Source organism: Bufo bufo, chromosome 6, assembly GCF_905171765.1.
Source record: "Bufo bufo chromosome 6, aBufBuf1.1, whole genome shotgun sequence".
Classification (NCBI taxonomy): Eukaryota; Metazoa; Chordata; class Amphibia; order Anura; family Bufonidae; genus Bufo; species Bufo bufo.
Window position 1 is genome coordinate 379,018,746 of NC_053394.1, and position 26,360 is coordinate 379,045,105.

The 26,360-nt window shown below is 42.4% G+C and overlaps 2 protein-coding genes across 2 annotated transcripts in view; one reads left to right on the plus strand and one right to left on the minus strand.

Annotated features, from left to right (window-relative positions):
• Positions 1–26,360, minus strand: part of LOC121003526 (zinc finger protein 260-like) — a 402,690-nt gene that overhangs the window by 291,036 nt on the left and 85,294 nt on the right. Inside the window, exon 5 of the mRNA XM_040435424.1 lies at positions 19,740–20,738. Coding sequence (XP_040291358.1) covers positions 19,740–20,738 — 999 coding nt within the window. The remainder of the gene's footprint in view (positions 1–19,739; positions 20,739–26,360) is intronic.
• Positions 1–26,360, plus strand: part of LOC121003517 (zinc finger protein 208-like) — a 1,049,660-nt gene that overhangs the window by 131,856 nt on the left and 891,444 nt on the right. The window lies entirely within an intron of this gene.

Here is a 26,360-nt window from a genome sequence, read left to right on the forward strand (position 1 = left end):
CATTGTGTACTGTAGCATTGTCCTGTTGAAAAACCCAGTCGTTACCACACAGACGAGGGCCCTCAGTCATGAGGAATGCTCTCTGCAACATCTGGACATAGCCCCTGCACTTCCTGAAGCTCCATTGTTCCACTGAAGGAAACAGCACCCCAGACCATTATGGCGCCCCCTCCACTGTGGCGCGTAGAAAACATCTCAGGTGGGATCTGCTTGTCATGCCAGTAATGTTGGAAACCACCAGGACCATCAAGGTTAAATTTTTTTCTTATCGGAGAATAAAACTTTCTTCCACCTTTGAATGTCCCATGTTTGGTGCTCTCTTGCAAAGTCCAAACGAGCAGTTCTGTGGCGTTCAACGAGACAAGGTCTTTGAAAACGTTTTTTGTTTTTGAAGCCCTTCAGTCTCAGATGCCGTCTGATGGTTATGGGGCTGCAGTCAGCACCAGTAAGGGCCTTAATTTGGGTAGAGGATCGTCCAGTGTCTTGACGGACAGCCAATTGGATCCTCCGGCTCAGTGCTGATGAAATTTTTTGGGGTCTTCCACTTTACTTTTTTGTTCCATAACACTCAGGATCATTTAAGAAATTCCAAATAACTGTCTTACTGCGTCCCACCTCAGCAGCGATTGCGCGCTGTGAGAGACCCTGCTTATGCAGTTCAACAACCCGATCACGTTCAAAAAGGGAGAGTTTGTTTGCCTTTGCCATCACAACGTGTGACTACCTGACAGAAAATGACAATTAATCCACATCTTTGCACAGATTTGGCCTTTTAAAGGCATGTGGTCCTAAACTTTTGATCAGCTGAAAAACAGCCTTTTTCAGTTTGTTCATTGTTTTCATTAAATTGAATGCTCAAAAAATGTTTGGTCTCACTCCCATTTCTTCTTGTTGCATGTTGAAGCTCTACTTGGAACCTTGTTAAGATCCAGCCATGCTAAATATGATTTTTTGCCATTTTTCAAGTGGTCTTAAACTTTTGATCAGGACTGTATTCTTGTAGCAGTTTGTATCGATAACCCCTTTTCAAAAATGTATTCATCATTGTGTCGTTAGTAGTATCAAAGCTATTTTGTATGGATTCTATACGTTTCACTCTGAGAAACTGTGAATACGGGAGATGTCTTGCCATATTTCTAGGGTGACTGCTACTGTAAGATAAAATAGTGTTTTTGTCAGTAGATTTGGTATATAATTGAGTATGTAATCTGCCATTGGATAAGACCACTCTGGTGTCCAGGAATTGCATTTTGTCAGTAGATTGTACCAAAGTAAATTGCAATGCAACATCAATATCATTCAGAAATGTTTGAAAATTCTGTAGATCAGTCTCACTACCAGTCCATATGAGAAAGACGTCATCTATGTATCTCCACCACCGCAGTACATGTCTAAAGTGGTGGGACACATAGACGACATCCTACTCAAAACAACGCATAAAGATGTTTGCGTACGTTGGGGCCACATTGGACCCCATTGCCAAAAATAACTGTGCTTCAAGATGATATTAAGTAAAGTCACACTAAAATCATCGGCCTGTTCAGAGTAGGAGGACATTTCCAACATTTGCTTCACAGCGGCAATCCCCTTATCATGATCTATAGAGGTATATAAGGAGACAACATCAAATGATGCCAGTATCACAGTCTGTATACCTGACAAATCGACCTCCTCCAATTTGGTTGGGAAGTCAGAAGTGTCACGTATGTGTAAGGGACCACTAATTGAAAAACTGCGTCTTATCTTATCTAAAAAAATAGAGATGTCACTAAATACAGAGTCTGACCCAGATACAATAGGGCGTCCTGGGGGTGTCAATCAGAGATTTATGAATTTTTGGTAGTACGTATATAACCGGGGTCACCGGATGTATAATATATAAATACTCAGCAAGATCATTATCAATTACCCCCGCCATTAATGCATCAGATAGACTCTGTTTTATCACCCTACATATATCAAATTTAGGGTCAGTTTGTACAGCATAGTAGACATCAGTGTCCCTCAATTGTCTAATATCTCCAAGATGTATTTTTGAGTGTCCATAAGTACCACAGGGCCACCCTTGTCTGCCTGTTCTATTGTGACACTGGGATCATTTTTAAGTTGTACAATTGCCTCTGCCTCTGCAGATGTAAGATTGGGATGCCTAAAGGGAGCATGCTGATTTGACTCCCTAAGCAAATCAATCTCAGATCTGACAGCAAACATATATGCTTCAACCGCAGGTTCATTCACAATAGGGTTAAAATTGCTATTTGAAGAGAGATTGACCATCCCTAGAGTGAATTCACTCAGACGATGTGTGTCAACCGGTCTCTTATCTTTAAACCATGTTTTCAACTTAATGGCACAAAAGAAAGAAAATAAATCAACCTCTAAATCAAACCAGTAAGTGTGCGTATTTGGGCAAAAAAAAAGGTCCTTACTAAGGACACTCACTTGTGATGTAGTCAGTTCTTTGGAGGAAAGATTTACAACAGTCATTTCTTCTTGCTGGTCTGTGTCTTGTTCATATGAACACGAGTTTTGTTGTTGCATAATTTTCCTGTCTCCTATGTCTGTGACCGCCGCGTCTGGTTCGGTGTGTTCTTTTTTTCTCCAGTTTGGTTGTCCCCTAAAAAAACTTTTTCATTCATTAGAGATGTCTGTATATTCCTGCGCTTCCTTCTTATGTCTTTCCCATTAGAATTGTTGGTATTATCAACTTGCCATGTATAGATAGAGCCTTTTTTATAGTCATTAAGATCTCTATTCCATTTTGTCCTCTTACCCTCCTCAGACTCGGTTCGAAACTTAGACAAGGCAGTAGAAAGATATTCCTTAAACCTAGCCAGATCATCAGCAGAAAGTTGCGATTGGCGTATTGCATCCATATCAGACCGTTCAGAGGTAATGGATAACAGTTCTTGTTGTAAATACTCGATGTTTATTCAAATAAAATCAAAGGCATATTTATTAGAGAGATCTTCAAACCTTTTGCAATAAGTCGCATCGCCAGAAAATAAATTCGGCCGTAGATGTGATCTTATACCTTTTGGTATTCGCTGGACCTTGTAGTACTCTCTCTAAGGTAGTCATGTGTAGTCGTAATGATAAACATTTTTTTTGGATAAGATTTTGCGCAGTTTTTCAACTGGTGGTCCCTCACTCATATGTGACACTTCTGACTTCCTAACCAAATTGCAGGAGGTTGATTTGTCAGGTATACAGACTGTGATACTTGCATAATTTGATGTAGTTTCCTTTATATACCTCTATAGATCATGATAAGGGGATTGCCGCTGTGAAGCGAATGTTGGAAATGTCCTCCTACGCTGAACAGGCCTGTGACTTTACTTAATATCATCTTGAGGCACAGTTATTTTTCATTTCAGGATATGTTCTATATGCAGAAAAGGGGCGTGGCAATGGGGTCCAATGTGGCCCCAACGTACGCAAACATCTTCATGCGTTGTTTTGAGGAGGACGTCGTCTATGTGTCCCACCTCTTCAGACATGCACTGCGGTGGTGGAGATACATAGATGATGTCTTTCTCATATGGACTGGTAGCGAGACTGAACTACAGAATTTTCAAACATTTCTGAATGATATTGATGTTGCATTGCAATTTACTTTGGTACAATCTACTGACGAAATGCAATTCCTGGACACCAGAGTGGTCTTATCCAATGGCAGACTACATACTCAATTATATTCCAAATCTAATGACAAAAACACTATTTTATCTTACAGTAGCAGTCACCCTAGAAATATGGCAAGACATCTCCCGTATTCAAAGTTTCTCAGAGTCAAACGTATAGAATCCTTACAAAATAGTGTAAGATCCTCACCTGTCTCGCACTCCGGTGTGACCAAAAAGGGTCTTCACGGAGCTGTGGGACAGGTTACGCGTGTCTCCATTGATACACCAGCTCCGACCCCTTTGCAAACCGACCCAGGGATGCGTTTGCATGTGCGCCGGAGGGGAAGACCGCATGGCTTTCAGGGACAGCTTGGTCGGGCTAGGGGCAGTACGCTGTGGCCGAGCTTGTCTCCGGTGCCTGTTGCGGATTCCATTCCGGTGTCCATGTCGACGCACTCGCGCACTCTTGCAGAGCCTGACGTGCATCCGCAATTACGTTCGAAAGCGGGTTCGCAAGGGGATACGTGGTCGCGTGTGCGTGCTTCTTATGCGCTTCGCCGACCAGTAAAGGGAATAGCACCTGGCCGCAAGTTCAAAGCAGATTAGGATGCCGGCATTGGTCTAATTGACTAATGACCGACCAAACCCTTGTACACAGGTGTAGGGCAGGATCATGACCTATGGGGAGTGGACACTTGGTGCCTTGGGATTTGTTAGCAGGCACATAAAAGGTGGCCTCCCAGGTCGGTCAGTGCCCACTGTTATCTTTCCTCATCCAGGTGCAGGTCACTTCGTCCGTTCCAGTGGGACCCAGGACCCGGGATTTTCCTTGTCGCATCCGTTCACTTGGCAAGTTACACAAGGACTTATGCACAAATCGGGCCTACTCCTGGCCTCCCTTTGTTTTGTTTGCCTGATATTAGCTCCAGTAAAGTTTTGCCTGGACTTTGTTTATTTTGGTAATAAACCACTTGACTTCATCTTCACTGGTCTGTTTTATTGGTGCCTTGCAATACAAATAGCTTTCATATTACTATGGACACAATGATTAATACAATTTTGAAAAGGGGTTATCCATACAAACTGCTACAAGAACATAAGGATACAGTCTGCACATTGGAAAGGAGGACCACTTTGGTTAATCAGAAATCCAAGAATAGACAGCCCAGAATTACTTTTATATCTACCTATACTGAACAGAGTGCTGAAATAGACAAAATTATTAAACAACATTGGCACATATTGGGTGGATGTTTAAAAGATATACCCGAGTTTAGCTGTCCGCCATTGTTGTTGTATCGTAGGTCTAAAAGCCTAAGTGACCAGTTGGTTAGGGCAGACATTGGACCCAAACAGATTTCTAGACAGTCCACACTGACTCAAAGAAGAAAGGGTTGTTTCCCGTGTCTTGGTTCTGTAAACTGCCGGTATATTTGCAAGGGTAACACCTTTACACATCCTGGTTCAGGAATTGCATATCAGATTCGTTACCATTTGACATGTAATTCTGAATATGTTGTCTAAATTTTATCTTATCCATGCAATTTGCTTTATTTTGGCGAGACTTCTACAGATTTAAAAACTCACCTTAATAACCATCGCAATGCGATAAGAAAAAAACGCCTCGACTTACCTGCATCTAGACACTTTTCCGAGCTTAGACATGTAGAGAAAGATTTGAGATGCTGGATTATTGACCATATCCCGATACCTAGACGAGGGGGCGATAGAGTTAGTCTCCTCAAGAAAAAAAAAAACTAAATACTCTCAAGATCCTTCGGCCCAAGGGCCATAATGTTGACTACAGAATCGGGAAGGTATAGAGATGTAGAGGCTTGCCCTCTACCCGGTTCATTTGATTAATTTTCGTCTTGCTTTCTAGGTAGTTTTACCTAGAACAAATATATTTATATATTCGTATATTCTTTTACTAACACATTTTTCTTTTTACGTAGATAACACATTGATGAGGGATGAAGATCGGGATGGATATGTGGCTACACAGACCGAATGTGCTTGCGATTCCTCTGCGTTTTATTTATCTCGCATCATGTCCAGTTTGCATTTTTATCAATAAGTTCTGATACATTTTATTGGTCTATGCAATCATGTCTATGTATGATGACATCCAGCATCGGTGGCCGTGCTTGCACACTAAAGAAAAAAGCACTGGCTAATCTGGTGGCCGGGACCATAGGAAAGCACATAGGCCAGCAATGCCACCAATCCTGGATTGAAGGGTGGTCGTAACCATGGAAATGAGACATGTATAATGTGATTGAAAAATTAGTCTAGCCAGCAAAGGAAGCAATACTGATAATAATACATTAGTAATTGCCTTGTATTAACTTTCTCTACATGATAAATGCCGTTTCTGAAGTGAGACAACCCCTTTAAGGGCTCACTAGACATAACATTATATACACAGACTATATACAGTGGTCAGCTATGCAAATACAGGTGATGGTACAATCAGAGTTATAATCACGGAAGGTGTGGGATACGCTAAAATGTAACTTTTATTGGTATATCAATAAAATAGGGGGAGGAACAATGACCTAAAAAATCCCTAATAATTATAGGCAGGTGGGGTGGCACTAACCAAGTGATCAAACAATTGTGACATGTGAACCCACCATGTGTGTAGTGTCGCCACCTCCACTCTGTAGCCAAAGGGATATGAGAATGTGTCCCAATATCAAACCGCCTCCATAGGCCTGGAAATGTATCCAGGTACAACTATGGAGAGGTGTGATGGGAATCACATACAAGCTAATCAACCACAGCTGATGCTATAATGGCAGCATGAGAGCCAGGAGACAAGAGTGTACTTATGTGAAAAACACTACAATGTCCCAGCGCTCTCAGACCAGCTGTGGTGATTAAATTGGGAAGAACAGGGTTGGGTGCAGATCAGGGTGCCCTGGTAATATGGCGTCCTGATACACTGTGTCAAGCATGGATCACCTCTGTGCTGTATGATTCAGGGTGTAGCAACACAGCTAAAAGGTATCCTGCAAGATCGCACCCAATCCTACTGCACAAGAGAACTGTCATCTAGCTCATGCTATCGCAGTAATACTAGCTCAACGCGTTTCTTCTATATAAGAATCATCAGGAGCCAAAATAACCTGCCTATCTAAGCTGAGCTATCTCATTCATTCAGAGAAACAGCATGACAGCATATCCGGCGCTAGTACGGCCGTGAAGCGGTGGCCAAAAGCGCTCTGATTTAAGGAGGAAAGCCCTCCCCAGCCAATCACGTGTGGAAGGGGCGGGATGCCTGTAAATCTCCCACATCGCGCTGGCTAGACCAAAGTAAGCAATGCCTGCATCTAAGTATAGTGTATGTATATGGAGGAATACTTGGCAAAATATTAAACAATGCTGGATGGAATATCGAGAAGGAATATGTGAAGGAAACGACGAAAAACCGCAGCAACCACCTATGTAGATGTCATTATCCATAGGGAGCACACTGCAAGCTGAAAGTAACTGCATCACAAAATATATATATATATATATATATATATATATATATATAGCTATAGAAAATGAGGCAGCACAGGGGGTTCAATCAGTAGAATGGTGCACAGCCCAAAGGATAAACAGTCCTTAAATACAAAAATATCAAAAATAGGCAGCACTCCATGGATTAAATGAAAAAACAATCACCTTTTATTCACCCATGTGGGCAGCGCAACATTTCGGCTCAGCACTAGAGCCTTTCTCAAGCTTGAGAAAGGCTCTAGTGCTGAGCCGAAACGTTGCGCTGCCCACATGGGTGAATAAAAGGTGATTTTTCTTTAATTTAATCCCTGGAGTGCTGCCTATTTTTGATATATTATATATATATATTTAATATTTTTTTACTTTTAAAAAATTACATTTTTTTTTTTAATTTTTAAACAGTTACCATTGGTTACCATGGGAGGAAGAACGAGACAACGTTCCAAAAGTGCCATATATGCATTAAATCTGAATTTTGATCATGGGGATGCATACAAAAAGTCAGCACTCATTAAATCGAAAGAATAGCGCCCATTTTTAGGCGACTATTCAATGAAACTGAGGTATGATATATGGTCATTCAGCCCGTTAGGGCAAAGGGTCCCCAATTTAAAGGTCCATTGCGCCTCTTTTTGAAGGACCCTCTGATCCAGGTTGCCCCCTCTAGGAGAAGGTCTGACAATCTCTATCCCCTGAAAACAGATAGACCCAACATCCCCCGTCATTCGGGGAATGTTGGATCTATCTGTTTTTTTTTTTTTGTGATGCAGTTACTTTCAGCTTGCAGTGTGCTCCCTATGGATAATGACATCTACATAGGTGGTTGCTGCTGTTTTTCATTGTTTCCTTCACATATCCCATCTCGATATTCCATCCAGCATTGTTTAATATTTTGCCAAGGATTCCTCTATATACATACACTATACTTAGATGCAGGCATCGCTTACTTTGGTCTAGCCAGCGCGATGTAGGAGGTTTACAGGCATCCCGCCCATTCCACACGTGATTGGCTGGCATGCGATCCCTGCGTCATCAATGGGGGAGGGCTTTCCTCCTTAAGGCTACATTCACACGTCAGTATTTTTCTATAATCCGATTTTCTGTCCGTTTTTTGCGGATCCGTTGTTCCTGAAAATGTTTCCGTATGTCATTCGTATGTCATCCGTTTTTTGCGTATCCGCAAAAAACAGAAACATGTATAAATTTCAATAAGCAAATAAAGTTGTTTGGATTTCTTGAAAAAAAAAAATAAAAATTAAAATGTAATTTCCAGGAACGGATTCCGTATAAAACGGATGACATACGGAATGACATCCGTATGTCTTCCGTTTTTTGCGGATCTATTGACTTTTTATTGTGCCAGGATCCGATTTTTCTGGAAAAGAATAGGACATGTTTTATATTTAAACGGACATGCGGAACGGAACAACGGAAACGGACAGCACACATTGTGCTGTCCGTTTTTTTCCAGGACCCATTGAAAATGAATGGGTCCAGATCTGGTCCAGATCTGTTCCAGAAAAAACGGAACAGATCAGGAAAGAAAAAACGGACGTGTGAATGGACCCTAAATCAGAGCGCTTTCGACCGCTGCTTCACGGCCGTACTAGCGCCGGATATGCTGTCATGCTGTTGCTCTGAATGAATGAGATAGCTCAGTTAAGGGCTCTTTCACACCTGCGTTATTGTCTTCCGGCATAGAGTTCCGTCGTCGGGGCTCTATGCCGGAAGGATCCTGATCAGGATTATCCTAATGCATTCTGAATGGAGAGAAATCCGTTCAGGATGCATCAGGATGTCTTCAGTTCCGGAACGGAACGTTTTTTTGGCCGGAGAAAATACCGCAGCATGCTGCGCTTTTTGCTCCGGCCAAAAATCCGGAACACTTGCCGCAAGGCCGGATCCGGAATTAATGCCCATTGGAAGGCATTGATCCGGATCCGGCCTTAAGCTAAACGTCGTTTCGGCGCATTGCCGGAGCCGACATTTAGCTTTTTCAGAGTGGTTACCATGGCTGCCGGGACGCTAAAGTCCTGGCAGCCATGGTAAAGTGCAGTGGGGAGCGGGGGAGCAGTATACTTACCGTCCGTGCGGCTCCCCGGGCGCTCCAGAGTGACGTCAGGGCGCCCCAAGCGCATGGATCACGTGATCGCATGGATCACGTCATCCATGCGCATGGGGCGCTCTGACGTCATTCTGGAGCGCCCCGGGAGCCGCACGGACTGTAAGTATACTGCTCCCCCGCTCCCCACTACTACTATGGCAACCAGGACTTTAATAGCGTCCTGGGTGCCATAGTAACACTGAATGCATTTGGAAGACGGTTCCGTCTTCAAATGCTTTCAGTACACTTGCGTTTTTCCGGATCCGGCGGGCACCTCCGGCAACGGAAGTGCATGCCGGATCCCAACAACGCAAGTGTGAAAGAGGCCTTAGATAGGCAGGTTATTTTGGCTCCTGATGATTCTTATATAGAAGAAACGCGTTGAGCTAGTATTACTGCGATAGCTTGAGCTAGATGACAGTTCTCTTGGGAAGTTGGATTGGGCGCGATCTTGCAGGATACCTTTAGCTGTGTTGCTACACCCTGAATCATACAGCACAGAGGTGATCCATGCTTGACACAGTGTATCAAGACGCCGTATTACCAGGGCACCCTGATCTGCACCTAACCCTGTTCTTCCCAATTTAATCACCACAGCTGGTCTGAGAGCGCTGGGACATTGTAGTGTTTTTCACATAAGTACACTCTTGTCTCCTGGCTCTCATGCTGCCATTATAGCATCAGCTGTGGTTGATTAGCTTGTATGTGATTCCCATCACACCTCTCCATAGTTGTACCTGGATACATTTCCAAGCCTATGGAGGCGGTTTGATATTGGGACACATTCTCATATCCCTTTGGCTACAGAGTGGAGGTGGCGACACTACACACATGGTGTGTTCACATGTCACAATTGTTTGAGCACTTGGTTAGTGCCACCCCACCTGCCTATAATTATTATTTTTTAGTTCACATTGTTCCTCCCCCTATTTTATTGGTATACCAATAAAAGTTACATTTTAGCATATCCCACACCTTCCGTGATTATAATTTACTAGGGACGCTTTACTTTATCACCTATTCATTTCCGTGAATTACAAGCAGAGTTAACAGATAAAAGTCAGTTACCAGATACATATGAGGTCTATTAAAATTGTAATCTTGTAGAATTCTTGGATGATATAATCCTTAGCTGTAGTCACATGGGAGGCAGTGAGGACAGCGAGTTTCTAGGTCCCTCCAAACATGACACCACCTGACCTCCCTTCAGAGAAAGACAATCACCTCTGCCCTGCACGGGCACTTGAACTTTAGGTGGTCACACCCTCCCCCCCCAGGAGGATCCCAATCCCCCTCCTTTTAGCTTGGCAGCCAGAGATCCAAAAACCCATTACGGATCTTAGCTCCTCACCGGAAGGAGTTCTCCGTATCTCCCCTTCCCTATGTCCCACAGACAAACGAAGACCAGTAGAACATCCGTCTCGGGCCCAAAAGACATGAATGGTGTATTTATGAGATGTATAGGCATTTCAAAATTTCTTATCAACTCCCGGTTCCATGATGTCTGGGGAGTCTCTTTATAGTTGTTGACCAACTCAGTTCCCCATCAGTGGAGCTGAGCTGCCAACTTGTCTGAGCAGAGTGTGACATGTAACCACAGGGTCTACTTTGGAGCAGGGCCATCTTTGGAGCCTGTTTCCTCTGCCAATTCCCTTCACCTGAGTAAATGAGTAGGCATTAAATCCTAACTTCAAATATTATATATATATATATATATATATATATATATATATATATATATAGAATCTTCAAAAAAGAGGCAGCACTCCAAGATAAGATGAAAAAACGACCCGCTTTATTCCCTGTGCAACGTTTCAACTGCTCATTGCAGTCTTTCTCAAGCATAACAATTGGTGTCACAGCATCTACATTTATACCCATGATGCTTAGTGGGTCAATTAACAAACTAATTGGTAATAACATAATTAACAATATATAAATAGTGGAAATAGTGAATTTACATTAAAAAGTTTTTCATGATCATATGTGCATTCATTTATATAACATGTATCGAGAGCACAGTCTTTTCATACATAGTGACATCTCACTGGCAGTTTTCAAAATTTCACAGATAAAACAAACCAACACTGCCCAGTATATAAAGTGCCTCGTGCTTTGTGTTTAATTATAGTGAACACCTGTACGTGCTAATAGTGCGGTCAATAGCCGCATGGTTAAAAAAACTTACATCGTGGAGTATCAGGATGGCAGGCGTCTCGGCGTCCCTGGGGTCCCACAGCGCATGCCCTGTATCCCGGATACCAGCGTACACAGAGAGAAGACGCAACCGGAAGTGACGTCTATCTCGATGTGCACGCCAGCATCTCGGCACCTCCCCCAGGGCATGTCGAAATGGGGGGCGGAGTCTCCCCGTTCGGCCTCCCGATCATGTGACTCAGTCACATGAATCGTTGCCTGACAACCAGGAAGCGCTTATCCTCAACACCACGTCATCCCCAGGTTCAGTAAGAGCACGGAAGTATCTTATCTTGGAGTGCTGCCTCTTTTTTGAAGATTCTACTACTTACTTGACCTTACAGCCAGAGGTCAGAGGATTTTGCACCCGGCTTCATCTGCAAGTAGTGCTGCTGCTCTCTCTTTGTATTTTATATATATATATATATATATATATATATATATATATATATATATATATTCTTTTTTTTTTTTCAAATTCTTTATCAGAAATATCTTCCCATCTGCTTAGTTTTATTTTAAATATCTATCAATTGAGGCACGAAGTCATCTGAATTAGAAGGTAGGCAATCTTTATTTCCTGCCGACAGTGAGACAACCAAATAACACACGATACAATGGTGACAAGCTCTGCTAAGCAGCTGTCTGATTATACTAGGAGTCCAGGCTTTATATAAGGTTCCTTATGTAAGAAATCAAGAAATAAGCGATATAATAATAATCGCTATAACTAGGCAGGTTAGTCTATAGTTTGCATAGAACATATAACAGGATATTTCTATAGAATATGACATCATGATGAGGCAGGATGTTCTATAAACTGTTGACCCAGATGTTCTCTGCAGTTGTACTTTATTACCCAAGTCAACAGTCTTTACAAAAATCACTTTGTTAACCCTTAAAATGAATTGAATTTCAAAAACTTTTCCAACATCGTGTAGTGGATGAATCTAGTTATGTCGGAGTTGAGTTACTTCAACTGAAGAGATTGGTCACCACCTCTGTCTAAGGCACAATGGATGAATCTGTGGAGTTCTGGTGCCATATCTACTGTAGACCAGCTGATTGGTTGGGGTGCCAGGTGTCAGACCCCCACCTATCTGATACTTATGGCCTATCCTGACAACAGGCCATCAATATCAAATAGCATTATTGTCATTTAGAGCATGGGGAGGTTTAATGGTCCAAGCATCATTTTTACTTCTTGTGCAACCCACTTTATTAATATGTTTAGTGATTTAAAAAAAAAAATAATTTTGTTTTATTCGGGGGGAAAAGTAGTTTTATTTCAAACTTCAGCTGCTTATTCTTCAAATATGCAAATTGACACTAAAATAAAATGGTTAAAATTGGTTCCCTGTTTTGGTAATTTTAATAGTTTGTATTTTATGATATATTTTGGTACTTTTAAGATACATTTTGGCAGGTGGGACATGGGTGGGGTAAGATTTTTATTTCGCAATTTTCTTTATAACTGGGGCATCCACATGTGGCAAGTGATGCTTGTGCGGCATAACGGCCCTGCCTGGCAAGGTAGAAACCACTATGTGCACAGAACAAGCAATCACCGACAGAATATATTAAGGGGAAGCGTCCAAAACCATCAGTAAGAACAGTAAAGGATCACTTCCATCCAAACTATTGTCATTACTTCTAGAAGTACAGATGTAGCAGGGTTAACACACAAACTCTTAACTCAAATTTCTTACTTTTGGGAGAACTTGCACATTACTGATTAAATGTGTCCAGTAAGACCAGAGATGACAGTTTTTTTTTTATTTTACAAATAGGGGAAGAACAGACCGGGGCTGGAATAGGCAGATTGTTATCCTTTTATATCAGGCGCTGGTTTTGTGCTTCACCAGGTATGGTTGAAAGATACACTACTCCCATAGATTTATGATGTGTCACGCAGACAGACTTACTCATATCAGTGGTGGCCCCTCTCTCTATTACTACCCCTGTGCTGTCCCATGCTCAGGTAGAGGAAGGTGGAGCATCCTTAAAAATGAGTTTAGGGATTTAGGTCACAAGCTTAGGTCAAGGACAAAGGTCAAACGTATGTTTTCCAAAATACTACCTGTACCACGAGCCACACAAGAAAGGCGGTGGGAGATTAGAGAGGTTTACAAGTGGCTCAAGAACTGGTGTAGGAAGGAGTGGTTTGGGTTCCTGGAGAACTGGTCTGACTTCTCTGTCGGCTACAGGCTCTATCGTAGGGATGGGCTGCACCTCAATGGGGAAGGGGCAGCTGTTTTGGGGGAGAAGATGCATAGAAGGTTGGAGGAGTGTTTAAACTAGGGACTAAGGGGGGGGGGTGGAATTACGTTTAATTACGTTATAGGAATGGGAAGATAGTGCAGATAGAGACCTGGGGCAAGGTAATAGAACTGGGCGAGGAATGGAAGGAGGGAGTAGAACAGTTCAGAATGAAAGGTGTAGGGTAAAAAATATACATAAACTTCTTAATTGTATGTATAATAATGCCAGAAGCCTGACTAATAAAACTGGGAAACTGGAATTAGTGATGTGTGAGGACTATGAGGTAGTGGGAATAACTGAGACATGGCTGGATGATAACTATGACTGGGCGGTTAACATAAAAAGTTACAGTCTGTTTAGAAAGAATCGCCAAAACCGGAGAGGGGAGGGGTCTGCCTGTATGTAAAGTCCTGTCTACATCCCACAGTCCAGAGATATAAGTGAGGAACATGAACATGTGGAGTCACTGTAGGTAGAAATACATGGAGAAAGAAAACCAATAATACAATACTAATAGGTGTTTATTATAAGCCACCTAATATACCACTACTACTACTAAACGAAATAGACGAGGCGGCAAATCATAATGAGGTGGTTATTATGGGGGACTTCAACTACCCAGATATAGACTGGGAAACTGAAACCTGTACAACTCATAAAGGAAACAGGTTCTTGGCAATAACCAAAGACAATTACCTTTCCCAACTGGTTCAGGACCCGACTAGAGGGACGGACACACTGGACTTAGTATTAACCAATAGACCTGACAGAACAACAGATGTGCAGGTTGGAGGATACCTGGGACATAGTGACAATAAAGTAATAACCTTCCAATTATCATTCAAAAGAGTGTTTCTTCAGGGAGGAACAAAAATACCAAACTTCAAAAAAGCATAATTTAGCCAAGTAAGAGAGGCCATAGGACTCACTAACCAGGACAAAGTCCTCAACAATAAAAATACAGCCACAAAATGGGATATATTTTTAAAAGCATCCTAAAATTTAATTGTGAGAGGTACCTTATGGGAATAAAAGGTTGAGCTAAAAGAAAAAAAACTATGTGGATAAATAGTAATGTAAAGAAAGCAATAAATGACAAAAAGAAAGCATTTAAATCACTAAAACAGGAGGGTAGCGAGGAAGCATTAAAATACAAGGAAAAAGATTTAATATGTAAAAGACAAATAAAAGCAGCCAAACTAGAGACAGCGAGAGATTCATTGCCAGAGAGTAAAACTAACCCTAAAATTTTCTTCAATTATATAAATGGTGAAAAGTATAAATCTGAAGGTGTTGGCCCTTTACAGAGTAATGCAGGGGGAGTTGCAGAGAGCGATGAGGAAAAAGCTAATATTTTCTTCTCCACTGTATTCACTGAAGAAAATAAAGCGTCAGATTAAATGAAGAATGTAAAAGTAAATTCCACATTAAAAGTCTGACCCACAAAGAAGTACAGCGGCATCTTAAAAAGATTAAAATGGACAAATTGCTGGGATCAGATCGCATACACCATCGTATCCTAAGAGAATTAAGTAATGTCATAGCCAGACCCTTATTTCTGATATTTAAGGACTCTACAGGGGAAATTAAAAATATTTGAATATCGTGCAAAAGTTCATTTATTTCAGTAATGCAACTTGAAATTGGAATTTTGTGAAAAGGTTCAATATTCTAGTGTCAAAATGTCCCACTCTAGTCAGCTAATTAATCCATACCCCCTGCGCAAAGGGTACCTGAAATTGTGACTTTGGGGTTTTCATAAGTTGTAAGGGTACTTTCACACTAGCGTTTTTGTTTTCCGGTGTTGAGTTCCGTCACAGGAGCTCAATACCGGAAAAAAACTGATCGGTTTTATCCTAATGCATTCTAAATGGAGAGCATTCCGTTCAGGATGCATCAGTTCAGTCCCTCTTACGTTTTTTGGACGGAAAAAATACTGCAGCATGCTGCAGTTTTATCTCCGGCCAAAAGCACTGAACACTTGCCGGAATGCTGGATCCGGCATTAATTTACATTGATGTGTATTAGTGCTGGATCCGGCATTAAGTGTTCCGGCAAAACAGACCTTTAAATCTGTGAAAAAAATAAATACCGTATCCGTTTTTCCGGATGACACCGGAGAGATAGATCCGGTATTTCAATGCATTTGTCAGACGGATCCGCATCCGGATCCGTCTGACAAATGTCATCAGTTTGCGTCTGGATCCTCTGCTGCAAGTGTGAAAGTACCGTAAGCCATAATTATCCGAATTATAAACAAATAAAGGCTTGAAATATCTCGCTTTGCATGTAATGAGTCTATCTCATATATTAGTTTCACCTTTCAAGTTGCAATAATGAAATAAATGAACTTTGCACGATATTCAAATTTTTCGAGTTTCACCTGTATACTGACAGGGGGTGTTACACAGGATTAGCACAAAGCAAACGTGGTACCAATATTCAAAAAGGGTCCAAAAACAGAGCCCAGAAACGATAGGCCGATAAGTTTAACATCTGTCGTGGGTGAACTGTTTGAAGGTTTTCTAAGAGATGCTATCTTGGAGTACCTCAATGAAAATGAGCAAATAACGCCATATCAGCATGGCTTCATGAGGGATCGGTCATGTCAAACTAATTTAATCAGTTTCTATGAGGAGGTAAGTTCTAGACTTGACAGCGGCGAATCAATGGATGTTGTATATCTGGATTTCTCCAAAGCATTTGACACTGTACCACATAAAAGGTTAGTATATAAAATGAGAATGCTTGGACTGGGAGAAAACATCTGTATGTGGGTAAGTAACTGGCTGAGTGATAGAAAACAGAGGGTGGTTATTAATGGTACATACTCAGATTGGGTCACTGTCACTAGTGGAGTACCTCAGGGGTCAGTATTGGGCCCTATTCTCTTCAATATATTTATTAATGATCTTGTAGAAGGCTTGCACAGTAAAATATCAATTTTTGCAGATGACTAAACTGTGTAAAGTAATTAACACGGAAGAGGACCGTATACTGCTACAGATGGATCTGGATAGATTAGAGGCTTGGGCAGATAAGTGGCAGATGAGGTTTAACACTGACAAATGTAAGGTTATGCACATGGGAAGGAATAATTCAAGTCACCAGTACATACTAAATGGTAAAACACTGGGTAACACCGATATGGAAAAGGACCTAGGAATTTTAGTGAATAGCAAACTAAGCAGTAAAAACCAGTGTCAGGCAGCTGCTGCCAAGGGCAATTAGATAATGGGTTGCTTCAAAAGGGGCATAGATACCCATAAGAACATAGTCCTGCCACTTTACAAGCCACTAGTCAGACTACACATGGAGTACTGTGTACAGTTCTGGACTCCTGTGAACAAGACAGCCATAGCAGAGCTGAAGAGGGTTCAGAGAAGGGCAACTAAAGTAATAACTGGAATGGGTAGACTACAGTACCCTGAAAGATGATCAAAATTAGGGTTATTCACTTTAGAAAAAAAGACGACCTAATAACTATGTATAAATATGTCAGGGGTTAGTACAGAGATATCTCCCATTATACACTGCTCAAAAAAATAAAAGGGAACACAAAAATAACACATCCTAGATCTGAGTTAATTAAATATTCTTCTGAAATACTTTGTTCTTTACATAGTTGAATGTGCTGACAACAAAATCACACAAAAATTTAAAAATGGAAATCAAATTTTTCAACCCATGGAGGTCTGGATTTGGAGTCACACTCAAAATCAAAGTGGAAAAAAACACTACAGGCTGATCCAACTTTGATGTAATGTCCTTAAAACAAGTCAAAATGAGGCTCAGTAGTGTGCGTGGCCTCCACGTGCCTGTATGACCTCCCTACAACGCCTGTGCATGCTCCTGATGAGGTGGCGGACTGTCTCCTGAGGGATCTCCTCCCAGACCTGGACTAAAGCATCTGCCAACTCCTGGACAGTCTGTGGTGCAACGTGACATTGGTGGATAGAGCGAGACATGATGTCCCAGATGTGCTCAATTGGATTCAGGTCTGGGTAACGGGCGGGCCAGTCCATAGCATCAATGCGTTCGTCTTGCAGGAATTGCTGACACACTCCAGCCACATGAGGTCTAGCATTGTCTTGCATTAGGAGGAACCCAGGGCCAACCGCACCAGCATATGGTCTCACAAGGGGTCTGAGGATCTCATCTCGGTATCTAATGGCAGTCAGGCTACCTCTGGCGAGCACATGGAGGGCTGTGCGGCCCTCCAAAGAAATGCCACCCCACACCATTACTGACCCAATGCCAAACCGGTCATGCTGGAGGATGTTGCAGGCAGCAGAACATTCTCCACGGCGTCTCCAGACTCTGTCACGTCTGTCACATGTGCTCAGTGTGAACCTGCTTTCATCTGTGAAGATCACAGGGCGCCAGTGGCGATTTGTCAATCTTGGTGTTTTCTGGCAAATGCCAAACATCCTGCACGGTGTTGGGCTGTAAGCACAACCCCCACCTGTGGACGTCGGGCCCTCATATCACCCTCATGGAGTCTGTTTCTGACTGTTTGAGCAGACACATGCACATTTGTGGCCTGCTGGAGGTCATTTTGCAGGGCTCTGGCAGTGCTCCTCCTGTTCCTCCTTGCACAAAGGCGGAGGTATCGGTCCTGCTGCTGGGTTGTTGCCCTCCTACGGCCTCCTCCACGTCTCCTGATGTACTGGCCTGTCTCCTGGTAGCGCCTCCATGCTCTGGACACTACGCTGACAGACACAGCACAGACCTTCTAGCCACAGCTCGCATTGATGTGCCATCCTGGATAAGCTGCACTACCTGAGCCACTAGTGTGGGTTGTAGACTCCGTCTTATGCTACCACTAGAGTGAAAGCACTGCCAGCATTCAAAAGTGACCAAAACATCAGCCAGGAAGCATAGGAACTGAGAAGTAGTCTGTGGTGACCACCTGCAGAACCACTCCTTTATTGGGGGTGTCTTGCTAATTGCCTATAATTTCCACCTGTTGTCTATGCCATTTGCACAACAGCATGTGAAATTGATTGTCACTCAGTGTTGCTTCCTAAGTGGACAGTTTGATTTCACAGAAGTTACATTGTGTTGTTTAAGTGTTCCCTTAATTTTTTTGAGCAGTGTATATTTATCCCCAGGACTGTGACGAGGGGACATCCTCTACGTCTGGAGGAAAGAAGGGTTTGTACACAAACATAGAAGAGGATTCTTTATGGTAAGAGCAGTGAGACTATGGAGCTCTCTGCCTGAGGAGGTGGTGATGGTGAGTTCACTAAAAGAGTTCAAGAGGACCCTGGATGTATTTCTGGAGTGTAATAATATTACAGGCTATAGCTACTAGAGAGGAATCGTTGATCCAGGGAATTATTCTGATTGCCTGATTGGAGTCGGGAACACATTTCCCCCCCTAAAGTGGGTAAAATTGGCTTCTACCTCATAGTTTTTTTTTGCCTTCCTCTGGATCAACTTGCAGGATAATAGGCTGAACTGGATGGACAGATGTCTTTTTTCACCCTTATAAACTATGTTACATCCTATCTGTCATTCCACTTGACTGTAAATAACTGGCCATTTACAAGTGTGAATGACGCCCCTTTTTTCCACATGTCTGGAAACCAGCTCTTGTGGGAATCTAGCTCTATTTTATGGACTTTCACATATAGGCCCCTGTATTTGCAGTTTTACAGGAATGGAGGTTCCATTACGGATCACAGGCAGAGTGGTACCTTTCAGAGACTTTTTTTTTTATTCTCTCTCACCAAACATTTCTGTTTAGAGGAGATATATATATAAAAAAAAAAAAACTTAGTTTCACTTTTAACTGGATCTGTCCTTTGATTACCAATATTCATTCAATACAGAAGACTATGTTTGTTTGGGGAGCTCTCACAGCGGTCCCAATCATCGCTCCAAGCCCTCAGCTACCTCTGGTAACTGAAAGCAAAGCGCTGTTTTATCTCCCTGTAAAAAGGAGTATCTGACGGAGGGAGGTCACTAACGGGCTAAGCATGAAGATCGCTTCTCTTATATGTGAGTTTTTTGATGTTTAACAAAAGAAGATTTACGGTTGAAACATTTCCCACATTCTGAACATGAAAATGGCTTCTCCCCTGTGTGAATTTTCTGATGCGCATTAAGATTTGATTTAAGGTTAAAACATTTCCCACATTCTGAACATGAAAATGGCTTCTCCCCTGTGTGCATTTTCTGATGTGTATTAAGACTTGATTTAAGGTTAAAGCATTTCCCACATTCTGAACATGAAAATGGCCTCTCTCCTGTGTGATTTCTCTGATGTATAACAAGATATGATTTATGCTTAAAACATTTCCCACATTCTGAGCATGAAAATGGGTTCTCTCCTGTGTGAATTTTCTGATGTATAACAAGAGCGGATTTATTCTTAAAACATTTCCCACATTCTGAACATGAAAATGGCCTCTCTCCTGTGTGAACTCTCTGATGTCTAACAAGTTCTGATTTCTGATTAAAACATTTAATACATTCTGAACATGAAAACGGCTTCTCCCCTGTGTGAATTCTCTGATGTTTAAATAGAGATGATTTATAATTAAAACATTTCTCACATTCTGAACATGAAAATGGCTTCTCCCCTGTGTGAATTCTCTGATGCATAACAAGAACTGATTTTTCCTTAAAACATTTCCCACATTCTGAACATGAAAATGGCTTCTCCCTTGTGTGATTTCTCTGATGTTCAAAAAATGCTGATGTCTGCTTAAAACATTTCCCACATTCTGAACATGAAAATGGCTTCTCTCCTGTGTGATTTCTCTGATGTATAACAAGATTTGATTTACGGTTAAAACATTTCTCACATTCTGAACATGAAAATGGCTTCTCTCCTGTGTGAATTCTCTGATGTATAACAAGAGCTGATTTATTCTTAAAACATTTCCCACATTCTGAACATGAAAATGGCCTCTCTCCTGTGTGAACTCTCTGATGTCTAACAAGTTCTGATATCTGAATAAAACATTTACTACATGCTGAACATGAAAATGGCTTCTCCCCTGTGTGAATTCTCTGATGTCTCACTAATTCTGATTTAAATCTAAAACGGTTACCACATTCTGAACATGAAAATGGCTTCTCTTTTACGTGAGCTGTTTGATGTTTAGCACCTCTTCTGTGACTTTTATTCTGTGTTACAGTCTGTGATGAATCAGAAGATCGGACCTGTTTAAAAGAATCAAATGATGCATTGTTGCTGTGATTGGATGAGGGTTTATCTTGTATATTGGCATGCTCTTCAAATGTATCTCGTGTGATACCAAAATGATCTACTTCAAAATCTGGAGATGCCAGATGTTTCTCTAAGTTTCTGGTACACTCATCTGCCAAGAACAAAATACATTTCATTATTGATGAATAACATTAAAATTGTATTGAAGTTTTATAACTTTTCCAATAAAAAAAATCCACAGAAATTACAAGACATGGCACAAAATTAAATTAAATTATCAATTGATTAAAACAGTGGTGGCCAAACAGACCACAATCTAATAGTAGACCGAGAAGCATAAGTAGAAAACGCTGGCTCCCACCTTGAGATACTTCCCTGCAACCCCCACCCAATCAGTCATTTAAAAGATATATAAATAAAACATTTCCTAGCGCTGGACAAGTGGTGACAAATCCCCTCTTAGTGCCCCACACATTAGTTATCTCCTCTCAGTGTCCCTTTCACAGTGGAATTCCCCTTTAGTGCCCTCTTCACAGTACTGATGCTCCCCAACGCCCCCACTCAGTAGAATGTCCTCTTGAGGTCTCCAAACAATAGTTATGCCCCTAAGTGCCCCCACACAGTAGTTATGCCCCCTGCAGTAGTGCTGTCCCTTAGTGTCCCCTTTACATCAGTGAAGCTCCTGTACTGTGAATAAAGTTAAAGTAAGGCCTCATGCACACGACTGTTGTTTTGGTCCGCATCAGGTTTTGGCGGCTCGGATGCGGACCCATTCACTTCAATGGGGCCGCAAAAGATGCGGACAGCACTCCGTGTGCTGTCCGCATCCGCTGCTCCGTTCCGTGGCCCCGCTAAAAACATATAACAGCTTTGTGAGAAACGCGCACGGACGCCATCCGTGTTTTGCGGATCCGCGATTTGCACACCGCAAAACACACCACGGTCGTGTGCATGAGGCCTAATACCGAGCACATCACGCTCTTCCCTCGAGCAGCAGGCAAATATCTGGTGTTCAGTGGTGAGACTTTTTTGTATGACCTCTTAAGGCTACATTCACATATGAAAAAAGGCCATAAAAAATGGACACTCAGTTTTTCATGGCCATTTTCCAACCATTTTTGCATCCATTTCTTGGTCGTCTGGACGTTTTGCATTAATTTTTAATGCCCATCATTTGAGGATGATTTAAATGATTTTTATTTGCTTTTTATTTAATTACCAATCCCTGCTGTATACATAATGTCCCTCAAAGTGGCCCCAGTTAGTAATAATGTTCCCCAGTGTGGACCCCATTAGTAATAATTAATCATCCACTTGCACGAGTAGAGAAAAGTCGCTCTTCATTTGGTGCTAAAGGACCAACACTCTCAGTGGGATGATGTCACCATGCGCTCCTAAGCAATCATGCTGGAAGAGCATAATGATGTCATCACATTGGTAGCACAGGTCCTTCCGCACTAAGAGAGACTGCCTTGCGTGTGCAAGCGGATAAGACAATTTTTATTTTAACCCCTAAAAGGCCATTTTACACTAGTGTACCCATTTTAAACAGCCATTACATGGATGCACTGTTGTCTAAATGGCCATTAAAAATAGTCCCATTAATTTACATAGGGACTATCTGGCAGTGAAAACCGCCACAAATTTTTCACAAACACTATTCACTCGCCTTAAAAAAAATGGCCATGTGAATAGCGCCATCGAGTTCAAATCATTCTAAAAACAGCTGTGTGCCATTTTTCACTGTTGTGTGAATATAGCCTTATCCTGCAGCCTTTTCCTATTACACAAACTACATATAGCGCCAAAGAATAATCTTGTGACCCGAACATCATCACTGCAGCTAGGACACTGTGCACACCGAGGTCTCTCCAAATCTCAGTCCTGTCACTCTCAAGTAAACAAACTGCATTGCCCACACCATAACATCTTCCTTTTTTCATGAATTTATATTAAGGGGGTTGTCTCATCAGAGACAATGGGGGCAATTCGCCAGGATATGCCCCTATTGTCTGGTAGGTGCGGGTCCCAGCGGTGGGATCCGCACCTATCTCCTAAATGGAGCCCCGAAAGTGGTGGAGGATGCACTGGTCATGCGCAGCACTGGCTAGGCTATATCAGTCAGGCCCATAGAAGTGAAGGGAAACCGTGGCTGGTCATGCACAGTGCGCTACCATTCACTTCTATGGGGAGAGCGCTTCGTGGTGGCCAGACCAGAGTCCTCCAGCCACCACTTTAGCCAGCTCTGTTCTCGATATAGGTGTGGGTCCCAGAGGTTGGACCTGCACCTATCAGAAAATGGGGGCATATCCTAGTGATATGCCCCCATTGTCTCAGATGAGCCAACCCCTTTAAGTGCTTGCGACTCATATATATTGTACACACCATCCAAAGATTATGAAAAGTATATCACTAGAGATGAACCAATTTCTGGAAATACATTTCAGGTGTAATTCTGAAGAATCAGTCAGAAGAGGGAACAAATAAATTTGACCAGACTCGAATCTGCTCCTATTGGCCTGATAATCTGTGTATGACTCTCTGGCAGATCTGCTCATTGGCATCAGCTGGAGGTGTGTGACAATGCCACCTGCCACACTGAATACCCTGCACTGGAGGCTGGACAAGACAGTACACATATCAAACTGGGCCAGTTCCAGCCACTGTTCCAATCCCCCTCCCAGAAGTCTATGGAGTCAGTGGACAGGCTATGTGCAGAAGAAAGTAAACAGTCCAGGTATGACTAAACCCTGTTGTTCAGGCAATGCTTGTCCTTTTGCGGATATAACGTCAGGTTGGCACAGCACTTAAAAAGACTTCCATCACATTAAGAAAACTAAATTGGCTGCTGCTGCTGCTGTGCCTTCTGAAACTTATTGTAGGGGAAGCACCACCAGAAAGGGCAGGAGGTCTCTGACTCAGCCAGGTTGGAGATGGGACTCCTGGACAGAAATGCAGGTGACAGGCATCAGTAAAACCTTCTCCCCTTTTTGCTTTGATTGCAATTATCTAAAAGTATGGTTATCCAGTAGTAGTCATTTTGCTTGATGCTAACCATATGCTTGTCAGCATGTAGGCAACCAGCAACTGAGCATGCAGTTGTCATGCTCACCAGCATGCCTGAGGACCCAGTTCTTTAAGACTCCACTGCAATGGTTGGTCATGGCCAATGTCATCGTCGTCATCATCATCATCAGCATATCTATCATACCGAGCGCCAACCTCCTTCCTCAGCTGTGCCTAGGAAAACTCCATGTCCCCCTGTACCACAAACTTCTCCTCCTCCACTTCCTCCTTCATGTGACTTCGTCCATCCAGGTTCCTATCAGCTACAGGATCCCCAGCAAGCTATGGAGGTTGTTATTCTTCCGCTAGTCCTTGTTGCATCAGCGTGAGCATTAGTACAAATATAAATATCAGGGTGATCCCATGTTAATGCTTGTCCCTACTCTGGTGGCCTCTTCAAAGGGGTTGAGTATGCGACACATGGCCCTGATGAGCTGCAACTGCCTGCGCTCAAAATAACATATGCTCTGCTGTGGTGGTCTAATGCATCATGTAAATCATTAATCTCTTTACGCTGCTCATAGCAACGCTTCAGCATATGTAAGGTGGAATTCAAATGGTACAAAAGGCAGACCATTTTGTCACTTCAAGTTCAGAAGGGCCTTTTTAGCCACATAAGAATGGCTGGACAGTCCCCTGGACATGACCAACACCGTCTGCAAGTCACGTTGCTTTTTCAAATATTGATGCACCACTAAATTTATGATGTGTGCCATGCAGGGAACATGTGTTATTTCCCCCAAATGAAGTGCAGCCATTGTCACATTGTCCAGTTGTAGATGGAGGAGAGAAATCTAGCAGTAAACTTGCTGCTTGATGCAGATTACCAACTGATCTATGAAGCTTCTCTCGCCAAAAGCTTCATAGATCTATGATCTATGAAGCTTCTCTCGCCAAAGCTTATCAGCTTTAAAGAGGACCTTTCATGGTACCCCCTTCTGATGCTGCCACCCTGTCTGTTTTTTTCAAATGTCACACGCCCGCTGTGCCCCCCTGCAGTTTTTCCGCTCAGTATGTTAATACTCAGCATCTGTACAGGGAGAAGACGACGCCAGGGTTTTTCAATAGGCGTCTCCTTCTCCCTGGCTGTGATGCTCTCTGCTGTGATTGGATCGTGGCACAGTCAGAGAGAAGGAGACGCCTATTGAAAAACCCTGGCGTCTACTCCTCCCTATATAGATGCTGAGTATTCACATACTGAGCGTAAAAATTGCAGGGGGGCACAGCGGGGTGTAGGAGCGACATTTAAAAAAAACAGGCAGGGTGGCATGCTTCAGTTTGCACATATAAAAAGAGGGAGTAGAAGTGGTAGCAACAATCTGCTCTGTTTTTGTTGGGGATAGGAGGATGTCTATTGAGGAGGACGTGGATAAACACCTGGTGTAGGGTACCAGATAATCAGCAATTGCAACCTGCAGCATTGTGGCCAAGACCATACAATGGTTTAAGAAGACTCAGTTCCACTCAGAACAGGCCTCGAAGAAGTTGAGTGCACATGCTCAGCTCCATATCCAGAGATTGTCTTTTCAAAATGGACGTATGTTGTCATGGAGGAGTGGAGGAGTGGAAGAGGAATCAAGTGGCAACCTGTGAAGCTCTAGTGAACTCCATGACCAAGAAATTTAAGGCAGTGCTGGAAAATAATCGTGGCCACACAAAATATTGACACTTTGGGCACAAATTGGCCATTCTCACTTAAGGGTGCACTCACGTTTGTTGCTAGTGGTTTAGACATTAGTGGCTGTCCGTTGAGTTATTTTGACGGCACGCCAAAATTACACTGTTATACAAGCTGTACACTGACTACTTTACATTGTATCAAAGTGTCAGGTCTTCAGGGTTGTCCCAAGAAAAGATAGAATTAAATATTTACAAAAATGTGAGGAATGGACTGACTTTTGTGAGATACTGTAGGTACCAGCAGCAGATCTTGATGATTTGCTTGCCCAAATGCATTCAGCATGGCAGAACATTCTTCAGACAATCATTAGAAACCTCATTGGTAGGATGCCTCATTGGTAGGATGCCAAGTGAATGTATTTATGCACGTGGCTCTTGCAGTCTTTGTGCTTGGACTCCAATATTGTTGAATGGATTAGGCAGTGGCTGAGGGACAGACAACAGAGGGTTGCAGTCAATGGAGTATATTCAGACCATGGTCTTGTTACCAGTGGGGTACCTCAGGGATCTGTTCTGGGACCCATATTGTTTAATATCTTTATCAGCGAAATTGCAGAAGGCCTCGATGGTAAGGTGTGTCTTTTTGCTGACGACACAAAGATTTGTAACAGGGTTGATGTTCCTGGAGGGATACACCAAATGGAAAAGGATTTAGAAAAACTAGAGGAATGGTCAAAAATATGGCAACTAAAATTTAATGTTGATAAGTGCAAGATAATGCACCTGGGGCGTA